At 41.6% G+C, this 12,196-nt stretch overlaps 1 protein-coding gene across 1 annotated transcript in view; it reads right to left on the reverse strand.

The window, feature by feature from the left end:
* The window catches only part of tmem8b (transmembrane protein 8B), a 32,279-nt gene extending 23,542 nt beyond the window's left edge, over nt 1-8,737 (reverse strand). The window contains exons 1-5 of the mRNA XM_061071935.1: nt 8,659-8,737; nt 8,045-8,234; nt 7,326-7,533; nt 3,150-3,283; nt 2,219-2,487 (exon numbers count right to left, since the gene is read on the reverse strand). Coding sequence (XP_060927918.1) covers nt 2,219-2,487; nt 3,150-3,283; nt 7,326-7,533; nt 8,045-8,234; nt 8,659-8,737 — 880 coding nt within the window. The remainder of the gene's footprint in view (nt 1-2,218; nt 2,488-3,149; nt 3,284-7,325; nt 7,534-8,044; nt 8,235-8,658) is intronic.
* Between the last annotated feature and the right edge of the window lie 3,459 nt (nt 8,738-12,196).

A 12,196-nucleotide genomic window follows, 5' to 3' on the forward strand; every position in this document is an offset into this window, starting at 1 on the left:
GTTTTCCCCTTCGTTAAATCAAAGGACCAATCACCAGCGAATCTCAAACAAACAGGAAACAACCAAGTCAGTTGTTTTACTTGCGTTATTATGCATGCTAAGCAAGTAAGTCTTTTGCCAATGTTTGAAATGATCCCCTCCGGCTGAATTCCGTAATGTAAACAGCTAGGTTCGGCACAGCATCATGCTTTTTAATGAGATAAAGATCCACATTAATTGCAAACACTGTGCACTCGCTCAACACAAAGAAAGTCACTGCAAAATGGTCATTGATGGCAACTGGCAAAGTACCATCAAATATCGTCAGTCCCCGCGGGGAACGGATTTTCAAAGGCTTTTGTGGCTCAGCCTTGTTTGCATAGCGTTGTCTCTGAAAGGGTTTGAAGTATTTTGACATCTGCTCAGGCAACTGGAGCACTCCTAAAAATACCGAAATATTAAATACTGCATTGGCTGGGGGCAAATGTAAGTTTGGTGGAAACAAGAAAAAAATCTGTGTAAAAATCTGAAAAGAACCAATTATATAGCACATGTTTATGTATGTACTGTATATGTGTGGGTGGGTGGATGGGAGAGGACGGGGGTTGTGTAATCATAGTTTTTTTCTTACTGTTCATTATCCCGAGAACCTGATTCTTCCTGCTTTCATATACAGCCCAGCACATAAACGCTCCACACATCCACTGAGGGCAAGATACAGCAGCGAAAACACCAGATAAACAATACTGATAAATAATAAAGTGCAGCCTAGTTTTGCCGTCGTCTGTCTCGCCAGCGAATGTGACACCTGTAAATTGGACTGAATTTGAATAAGGGCACAAAATCCTGAGAGCGTTCATAACAATAATAACCAGCGACAGCGAGAAAGAGCAGGAGGAGGTGAGCGCTCCAGATGGTCTCTCCCCTGAACCTGAGGTGTTCTTCAATTTAAATCCACGAAAGGTCAAGTAAGATCTGCCTGGCAGGCAGGGGGGAGAGGCAGTGTGAATAATTAGTGTCTGTGTTGCCATGGTAACAAAGTGCACTGTACAGTGTCGAGCGCAGGGAGGGGATCACTACATGGGAGTGGACTTCCCACAGATTTTTCGAGCCTTCCCAGTGGGGCGCGCATAAAAAAAATATCTCAGCTCTCCACAACCCAAAAACAGCATCTAGCACTTAAGTGTGGTAACTCCTTTTAGCTCTCTCGTTTGAATGGCCTCCGTTTGGGTTCTTTTTCTGGAACGAGCCTCGTGATGGTCCGACTTTGTCTGGGCTCTGTCTCCCAGCAAAACATGTGTCCAACATTCAGTCTCTGCCCCAAACGCATGGGCACCTTGGACAAACTATTATAAAAGATGTCAAAAAGAACTAATTATCAGTTATTCTCTCCAACAGTGGAATTTCAAATCCACAACCCTTCATACAAAGACTGTATTGTTGTGGATATTGGTTACTGAGATTCATTCCTGGCTTTTCTTTGGCCTAATTTATGAGTTTTCAGGTTTTCAGAGATCAGCCGTGGTTTTTGTCAAAATTGCACTTCAAGAGCAAAAGGAAGGAAAATAACGAACAACACTGGAATCAAGCGGCTGAAAGATTGTAGAAAATGGAAATTGAGGATCACGAGAGAAAAGAGAAAATCCAACGCAATCCCCCGGTGAGAGTTGTAAGCAAAATGCTGCAAGTTATTTTGGGATTAAGAAGCAGAAAAAACCAGTGCGCTGAATTATCCTGCTTGCTTTTGAATAATCAGGGGAAAAATGAGAAAGAAAAATAAAATAAACCACATTAGTAATAATAAAAACACCAGAGTTTACTCTATGTAAAATATTCATGCGTGCAAGTGAGTTCTCAGTTAGTATTTAATGTTATTACCAATGGATGTGTAATGGTGGAATTACATCACAAATAATTGGACATATATATTGGATTTTCAGTAACATGAATAAAGTAAAAGGGCGAAGATCATGCATATTTCTCTGATTTTATGGAAAAACATTAACAGGTTAGAAAGGGTGATTTTTCTTCTTCAGGATTCATAACCTGGGTCGAGGCACTTTGGTTTCGGGGGGGAGTCAGGTCGTCCATCTTTATGAACATATTATGGTTTAAACATATTGTTACAAAGGGTTACAGCCAGACTACTACAAATCTTGTAAAGAATTAATAATATTAAACACATATCAAGTTTATTGCTTGTCTTTCCTAATACGAATATGAAAATGACTGCTCTCACCTGTGACCTGCACCCCGATGCGGAAGTAGACGTCAGAGTTGCTCAGGTATCTCTCCACCAGGATGTAGTACCACTGTTCCCAGGAAGGATCCAGCGTGTCTAACTCACACGGGTTCCACTCCCTGCAGTCGAGGGCACTTGAGTTATGAACCGGCGGCGCCCGGGCTCTTATCTTCAGCACCACGGGACAACTGTCGCTGCTCTTGTTCTTGGTGCTGCAGTTTACCAGCTGAACCTTCACCTTCGATATATAATTGGGGATGAATACTCTGCGCGCACACACAATCACACACACACACACACACACACACATACATACACACACACACACACACACACAGACACACACACAGGGTGAGATAAAGACAAACCGACATGGGTTTAAGGCAGGAATAATAACGTAATATGTACTGTAGGCTCTACACTATCCAGTTTGTCATAGAGCATGAAATCATATATAACTTAATGTGTATTATGTGTGTTTAAGAAGTGCATTGAATGAGAAGTGCTATTTATATGTTTGTTTAAAAGAATATAGGTACTATGCAACTATACTGGTACTATATGTGTGTGTGGTAAGACAGATAGATGCAGTTCAAAAAACATTAACAACACACCCAACAATGTATTTTAAAATATATATAATATGTAATATTGGACTGAGCAGCTAACATTTTAATATAATTCACACCTTCATTTTTTATGAAGCACTCACCTTAAATAGAAAAACTGAATGTAAAGCTGTAGGGAAAATAAACTAATCAAATTGCTCTGCACACGATACTGAGGTGAATTTTCGTGGAAGGGAAGTATATAAACTTGTCCTAGGACTTGGGAGAGAATACAATTCATTTTCTTTGTTTAGGTGCAGAATTACAAAGACAACGCCTCCTGACTCTTGGTGTTTTCGACACTCAGGTAGAAGACTTACTTATAAAGAACAGATCTGTTGTGGATGGGGATCATCTGGTCGATGAAGTATCCTGGATAGAGAACTGAAATCCCGATCAGCCTCTGGACGATGAGCTGAGGTTGGAACAGATACTGGCATTCTTCAGAGAGCCCCTGCAGAGAGAACACAGCAGTGGCATTAGCAGCTATTTAATTCCACAATATTTCTTAAATGTGGCTAAGGAGGAGACTGGATATGATTCAGACTGGCTGGAAATCCTTAATGGACTGTGTGCATATCCTGTCATGCTGCTGGATTAATATCACTCTGTCCTCCCTCAGCCTGCCACACAGTGTAACACGCACCCGCTATTTCACCCGTGTTGTTCTGAACCATTAATGCTGGATGTGCATTACTCTGGGAGATGAGCCGGGCAGACAGAACGACTCGGAGCCAGCCGGCCGTGCGGCATTTCCACACATGATCTGCTGTAAAAATGTGTTTTGAAAAGGAGCGAGGGCCTTTTGCCCCTGATTCTAAAGGACAGGTGTGAATGCCAAATGAGGCTGTTCGTTCCCGTCAAGTGATCACGGACGCTTCCTGCTCCGGCCACAATTACTCTGGCGTGTCATTAGTCGGGGGAGCCGCTGAGGTGACCCTTTGATTTATTGCAGCCCATCACTCGGACCTGCACACGTGTCTCGTAGAAGGAGTTTTAATTAAGGCTCAACCAGCGTGAGATTTTGAAGGCCAACGTTTTTACACTGTACAAGTGCAGACATCTTCAACGGTGTTCAATTACTTTAAACACGACCATTAAAAGCATTAAAAAAAAAGATTTTCCCCAAAGTGAGAATCAGCCTTAAAAGGATGGATCAAAAAAGGATGTTTTGCAGAAAAATAAGACATAAGATATAATATGTGCATATGATATGAATCAGGATGCTCGGAATAAAACAATAAAATCAGCTCTTACAGTTTCAGACTGAGCTCCATCATTGTGACAGAGACATCGCTGACTGGCCAATATCCAGCATTCAGTAAAAGGCTAATATGCTGGAAAACCATTATGTAAAACCCTGATTTCATAATAAAACAGTAACATCTATTTAAATGATAGATAAGTATGAAATCACCTGCGTTGTGAGGGATGTGATTTTCTTCCCTATCTCTATAAAGCGGCCTTGGGCAAATTGAAAGAAGATTTATAAATTATATATATGTGTATTATTATTATTATTGTTGGGTAATTATGTTCCTAGAGCCTAAAGCTAAGTAGGATTGCTGTCACTCAGACACAGGATGATTTATCAAACCAACTTTCATTAAGTCGCACCATCAACTGTCTAGAAGCACAAAGATGGATGGACGGGTTAACATTTCCTTCAATCCATCCATTATCTACACTGCTCATCCTTGAGGGTCACAGGGGGCTGGAGCCAATCCCGGCTGACATTGAGACAGACACAGGGACCAACAACCAGTCAGGCTCACGTTCTCATCTGCCGCCCCCAGTTAACCCACACTGCATGGGTTTGGACTGTGGGAGGAAACTGGAGAAGCCAGACACAGACTCTGGGAGAACATGCACTCACCACAGCTGTCAGGTTCAAACCCACAACCTTCTCACTGTGAGGCGATGGTGTTTACCAATGCAGCGCTTCAGGTAAACATTTAATATCCTTTATTACTCTTATCATTTCTCATCAGTTTCCTCAATCACACTGAGCTTTGTGTGAGATTCAAGGTTCAACGTGTTTATTGTCATATATACAGTCCTGTACAATGACATTCTTTCTTTGCCTTCCACTAGGATTACTGTGTTTTTTAGAGCTAACATTTTTTAATAAAATATCAAAGTTAGAAATACATGTATATAGAAATATGTACAATAAAGCGTACATCCTATAAAAGTATATGATGTATGACATGGTGCACCTGCTTCTGGTTTAGCAAGTGATGGAAAGAGTCTGGACAATACGATTGGAAACGATAAGAAAGATACGAAACTGAATAATATGATACAATACGAGATACTTGAATAATCTCTGAAGGTGAAAACTGAATGTCACCTTGCAAATAGGACAAACAACAGGAAACAGAAAATCATACATGTCTCAAGGCAGCAGAAGATAAGTGGTGAGCACGGCATCAACAGTACATCAACATATTCATAAAAACCAACACTGCTCAACATGTTGATAGTTTGCAATGTTGTTGTTCATCTTATTAAACACATCACAAGGTCCACACAGTAAGAAAACCAGTCAAAGTGCAAGAGGAGCAAACAGGAAATACAGCTCATAATTGCTTCTTGTATTTTTGTTGCTAAATCCGGGTACACTGTGATAGATTTTGTCTTTTCACCGAGATTGTTATTGATGCAGAGTGTATTCCCCTGTGGCAAAACTTCAGCCCAACGTTTCCCCTTCTGAGCAGAAAACATCAGAAAACAAGGAAATGACTTTGGACGGCAGAATTTGGAAAATGTATGTTATTCCCATCCAATGCAGCAAGTCATTGAAATTTTCCCTCTGTCCCCAAAGCAAAACCCACTCGTCTGTACATGAAATGGCGAAGGCAACTCTTGATGATAGTTTGTGATTGTTGTGTATTCCAGGAGCACGTTTGCCAGCCGGTGGTAAACCACAAAGGAAAGAGCACAACTGAAAAGCTTCCCAGTGACAAATAAACTGCCTGAAATGGAAATCAGCAGGTGTTTATGCAGCCAAACAGGCAAACATGATAAGATGAAGAAATACTCTCTGACTCTGTTCTGCTTCTTTAAGCGCTGCAGCACAAACTGGAATACTAATCTCGACCAAAATTTACATCAGTTTTATTTGATTTTTTTTTTTCCCTATCACGATGGGGAGTTAAGTACCCATGAGGAGAATATTTTAGATTTAGATCACACTGAAATCAAATTACATAACACATTAGCACAAATAAGCTTCTGTATTACCAGTCTCCATTAGTAAGTGATGCAGAACACAACAGCCATTCAAGCTTTTCATTTACTGCTCTGAGCAGCAGATGCTGAATGAGATTTATCCTATAGGGTTGTCATGGTGGGTGAGTTGTTGTGTCAGTTGATCCGTTCACCACTGAGGCTGCTGACTGAAACACGTCAGGGGAAAGAATAACTAATTGTTAATATAATACCGTTTTTCCCATTTACATTTGTCGATTTCCATAAATGTATTTATTATTTAGTTAGTTATTTAACAGGGACCATGCAGAATAACACTGTCACATGCAGATGAGAAATGCAACAGATGTAAGGTACACTGTAAATGGCTTTAAGCTGGATGCCATGAGACTGATTGCCACTACATTTGGATTATGTAATACGTTTTCCCATAACCTTTCATTTAGCACCAACTTCAGGTCAAAATATTAACGTTTTAAATGAAATGAAATGATTAAATTTGTGTTTGGAGCTGAACTGAACCCTGAAGTAATAAGGTGAATCTGACACCTGCTAAAAATCTGTATGTACGTGTGCAGCCTCCACAGAACCACAAGCTCAACTGTCTCATTAAAGGATGAACATGGTGGTTGTCCTAAACTGTAAAAGTGACAGAACAAACAAAACAGCTACAGAAATACAGCTTCTCCACACACTGTTCACTCTTATAATTTGACCTCTGGGAAAATAACTGATTCAGCACTGGCATTTTGACACATCTAAGCACAGTGTGAATGATCACATTAAAAACTAGAAGGACTCTTGGAACCCCCTTATCCCTTATTTTTAAAAGAAATGACAAAATGTACACACTTTTCCATCTAGATTCACATTACCTCGCAATGTTAAAGAAAGTGAAAGAACAAACCCTACATCCGCCCCTTTATCTGAACCCCCCTGTAAACTGAATGGGTTCTTTCCTGAACCCAAAACAAGACTGAACTTTCAAAAATATCCTGCACATTGTCAGGTAGTTTCTTCCTAATCCTGCAAACTAACAACAAACAAAGATGAAAACCAAAAACTCCATGGCCGAGGTAATTCATCTAGTTTCAGTGTCGTGCTTTGGTGTACGCTGGCTCGGGCTTGTTATTAGTTTCACCAGAGTTTTTCTTGCTATGCCAGGTCAGAAAACAACACAGTAATCAATGTCAGCATGAAATACGCTGACAACACAGCAACCCACGGGTTCAATATTCAACATGAAACTGTAACGTCTGTGTGTGATGAACGAGCGGACTCACCTTGACTGAGATCTTGCCTTCATCCTTGGGTAAATGTGCCGCGAGGAACCAGTCCCCGGGGAGCGGGCTGGTCACGTTGAACGCTCCTGTGGTTCGGTTCGGGAGGGTCCAGGTCAGAGTCACAGCAAAGGATCCTGGGACAACCGTGTCCCGTGGGAAGCTGGTGCACAGGGGGTTGATTACTGGCGGAGCGCCGGACCTGAAGTACCTATTAATCACAAAGGCAAAATTCAATCCCTGTTGGGGCCCAATATTTCATGAACAGTACAGCCAAGTGTGAAATGAATCCAGGGGAGCAGCTGACAGAAAGATCACCCTCCATTTGAAATATGGAAAATTCTCGGATAAAATATGAATATTCATACGTTCACATGTTTGAATCCCAGGGACACGGAGGAGTTTAAAATAGGCAGGATAAATTAAAGCGTCCTGCTTTAACAGCCGCTCCTCCATATGTCCGGGCTGCAGTTATAGCTGACAATGCTCTGGGCTAACCAGCTGCTATAACCCTTTTCTCCCAGAGGTAAAGTAATTAAGATACATGTTATTATTATCTATCCCCTACAGAAGGAACAGAGTTTAGATTTTTAAGTGTAACTTCGGGAGAAGAAAAAACTAAACTCAGAGGCTGTCCGCTAAACTCAAGCAACTTCAGGATATGAGGAAGTTGTAGTGAAGTTATCGTGAAGTTATCGTGAAGTTGTCTCGCGTGGTCTTACACGGTCACGTTGCGGTTTGGGCAGCTGTCTCCGAACGTGCCCCCCTGCTCCTTGAAGGTGATGAGGTTCCATACGGCCATCATGGTGTCGTCAGGCACATTGAAGTGGAACAGTTCCACGCTGGCGAACGAGTTGAATGCATTCAGTTTCCGAGGCGTGCGGGTGAAGTATTCGGTCACAAAAAGGCAATCTGCGGAGAGAAGAAGAAGAAGAGCATGTGCCCTCATGTTTATCATGTTCACCATATTAGCTGTGTGGAGAGTTTCATAGTGAGAATGCTAACACGTTATTGTTAAGTAGGTACTACCTTGATTATTCTTTCTTTAGCACGTTACTACACATATCCTCAATGTCTTTAGTTACGAAGCTATTTAGCATCGTTCACATATAAAGATGGACAACATAACAACTTCCAACAGTGAATTTAAAACATCTTGCTCGCCCCCTTGTGGCTGGCTGCAGCATAGGACATAGCATCCCTCCTCGTTGTTAGTGGATGGCCCATGGACAAAACTAACATCAAAGACAATTCTCTGCAAGATGTTGTTTGTGATTTTGTGTAGTTCTTATCACACTGGTGAGTGTTTATGTTTCTGCCCCAAAATGTACGTCACCAGTGCAAGATGGCAGCACCGTTATCTGAGAGGTTGTGGCTTCATTGTCCGTGAAAGGAAGTGGAAACTCGTCCTCCATCTTCATTTAAAGCTATTTAAAAGTATTTTACCAGTTTTGCACCATCTCAAAGATTCTGTGATTTTTTACAATACAGTAGTGACAATATGACCTGCTTATGGCAGATAACACATAACCAGCGTATTTAGAATTCGTCCTCTGGGAGCCATGATATCTGCCAACCCATCCAATAGCTGACAAGAGATTTCAAAGTGTCAGACCAATCGACCGACAAATTGCCTTCCACAGCCATGCCTCTGGACTGAATCCCAAATACGGGGCAATTTCTATTTCCGCAGCACTATGGCACTTGTAAATAGAGCAGGGGCGGACGCAGCCTCTCTGTCTTAAGTCCATAATAACAAGCTCCTCCTTGAACTCGGAAAACTGAAACATGTAATCACGGACTTTAACTCCTTTCCGATCGGCTGAGGGAGATTCATGTATGCAGGCGCACTCACGGCCTGAATCGTGTCAAATCCTTGGATTACATCCACCGGAGGCTCTGCATATAAAAGCAGCAGAACAAGTGACAGGTGTAAGCTGCCATATTACCTATGTGAGCTGTGCTGGCAGCCGGCACACCCAGTAGGGGGTGGGGGGGAATGTGTATAGGGGTGTGAGTCAGTTAATTGCTACACTAGAACACATTGCATCTCTTAGATGTGGTATAAATACAAACATAAGTAGATAACAAAGAAGGCAGCTGTATTTCAGGGGAATAATGTGACGGCACCTTGATGTTTCACCGGAGCAGAATGTTTTCCATTTGTAGCTCACTCCCATTGTGTCGGTGCACCATTTCTACCATCTGTACACGGAGTACTTATGTCTGCATCTTCCACTCTCTTCTTTCTTTTGGGCTGTTTCATTTATCTCCTCGGCAATTCGTACAAAAAGTCGTCCTTTCACAGTAACATTTGGAGAACGGGGCGAAGAGCCTCTTAAACAGCATGAGCCCAATTCATCTGAGATGAGGGGAGACATTAAGGGAGCTCGCAGGACTGATGCCGCGGCTTCGTGTTTGTGCTTCTGCTTCATTTCACCTTGATGATGATAATGCGGAGTAAAGAAAACCAAGTGACCCTCTACAGTGACGAGGTGCCGAGGCGTGGGTGCACACACTGTTACCTCAAAGCCCAGGAACTCAAAAGGGAATGAAGCAGGCTGACTGGCAGGAGCTTAACCCAGACAAAGCTCCCAGCCGGCTTCTGGTCTGCTGCATGATCCCTTTTTATATTAAAAGTTCCGTTTTGCCATTTTATTACATGGACACAACCGAGGCTGCAAGGAAACTGGTCACAGACTGAGGTGTGGAGTGAAGGAAACTTCTGGGAAATCCACAAATTATTTGGCTGCTAATGTGGGATTAGAAGTCAACAAGAAAAGATCACAACTACAAACCACTGAAGGTAAATGATAAACTGTAAATAGATGATTACTAACTTAAAAAGAACTTTGCATATCTGGGTATATAATGTCTATTAGACTTTAAATCATCACATAGAAAATCACTGCGAACTGATGGGAGTTATGAACTATGAAAAATCAATAGCTGCTGCACAAATTTGTGTTTATTTTTCTCCAGTCTTTGCTTTTTAATACTTTTTCCTCCTCAGCATGAAAAGATATTCAAATCTGATTCACACCTCTCATCTGTTCAACACTGCACCCTTTGATCTTTCTGTGTATTACAGGGTCGCAGAGAAAAATAATTCTAGCAGAAATAGTTTTGTATAGAAACCTTGACAGCTGTTGCAAACAAAATAAGGCAATTTAATAAATTTGTCACAAGTTTTGAAAATGTCGCAATTTTTAACATTTTCATCAATTCATCAGGAAACAAAGGGAAACTATGGTGAATCCCGTTGGTAACTGCCTGTTTGCCAAATTTCACATGTCAAAATTATGACTCTTAATGTTTTTATGACATACATGAAATGACAGCAACCCACATGGCATGTTATAGACTGAAAATCCCAATAGTACACTATCTGATAATACACATATCTGTATTCAATGTGTGAAAATAAGATCCTGCAGCAGGAGTGTAACAGATCTCAGTGACAATCCAGCAGCACCTTGAACTCCGCTCCCACTATGAAGCTGTAAACGTGCCAAAATCTCTAAATATGCATGTTTGTGTGTCAGCTAAATAAAGACGTTTCTCTTGGAGATGAAAGCAGCAGAATGCTCACAGGCTTTCTCACAGCACAGCTCTGACCCCGGTAATCTCTTCAATGAGCGCCTCCCAACCACTGTTTTACTCTGTTAGAGGCTTAATATAAACATAATCCCGCTTTCTGTCGTCTCAACTACTGATTTATCCTCGAATGCTTAGCTGGATCATTTTCAAACTTTATTCAACTCCGTAGGTAAAAGGCTGTTTGTGTGAGATTTCTGGCTATTTTGGAGGATTTCCAATTTCTGTTAAAGAGGAACCAGCTCCGACAAATAATCAGGAAAACAACGAGGATTTGACATCGACAGGTGAACACAACACAATATAACCTCTGCTGTTTCCTGCTCACAACCACCAAAGAGAATGAAATGCTTTAAAAATGCCAAACAGCCGTAAAGATCATCGAACCTTTAACCCTCCACCAACCTCATGGATGAACCAGTCAAATAAACATCTATTATTTCATGAGGGAAACACATTTAGCTTCTGTCTTCTGAATCACACAGAATTCTAAGATGTATCCGAACAAAGCAGAGGGCAGAAGCCAATAGAGTCGTGAACTGAACCTACTACTCAACCAAGTGGAGACATTGACTGAAACTGATGGAGCGAAGCAGCAACAAGTCTGTCGGGGGGGTGAACGGCAACCTCCTCTCACACCTGACCGCAGCTGGCACAGTGAGCTGTAGGTGTACGGATCCATTGTTGTCACACTACTGAGCAATGAGGTGTTTGTTCAGCAGCATCGTCTCAAAGCAACAAAGAAAAAACAAACACAAGGAAGATGTCCATCAAGATGCTTCAGAAAATATACACAAAGAATAAAGGAATTTGACTTTTTCGGTCAATTAATATAATAAAATTGACAAAATTAAAAGGGATTGAGCTTTAAAATTGCCTCATTATCTAATTAAATATGTTCAGTATTCAATTAAAATCAGGAATTTACATGATTTGCCTTAAACCCTGGGATCCTGAAATGGTTCTGCTCATATGTCTGCGATTCTTAACTTGTCTTCTTCAACAAAGCAAAACAAAGAAATACACAAAAACAACCAAAGGCAGCAACTATGAAAGCATCCAGCCCTGTGTGTGTCTGTGTGTGTGTGTGTGTGTGTGTGTGTGTCTCTATGTGTTCTCCAGCTCTCAGGATCTCAGCCTATATAAAAACCTATGGATCCCAAATCTGTCACTGACATAAATGCAGCAGCAGCAGCATCCCCCCTGAGCCTCACGCAGCCGGAGCCGTGGATGTGTGAGGCTGGACTCGAACCGGACCGGTATGCTGCTGGATGCCG

This window comes from Limanda limanda, chromosome 5 (assembly GCF_963576545.1).
Source record: "Limanda limanda chromosome 5, fLimLim1.1, whole genome shotgun sequence".
Lineage (NCBI taxonomy): Eukaryota > Metazoa > Chordata > Actinopteri > Pleuronectiformes > Pleuronectidae > Limanda > Limanda limanda.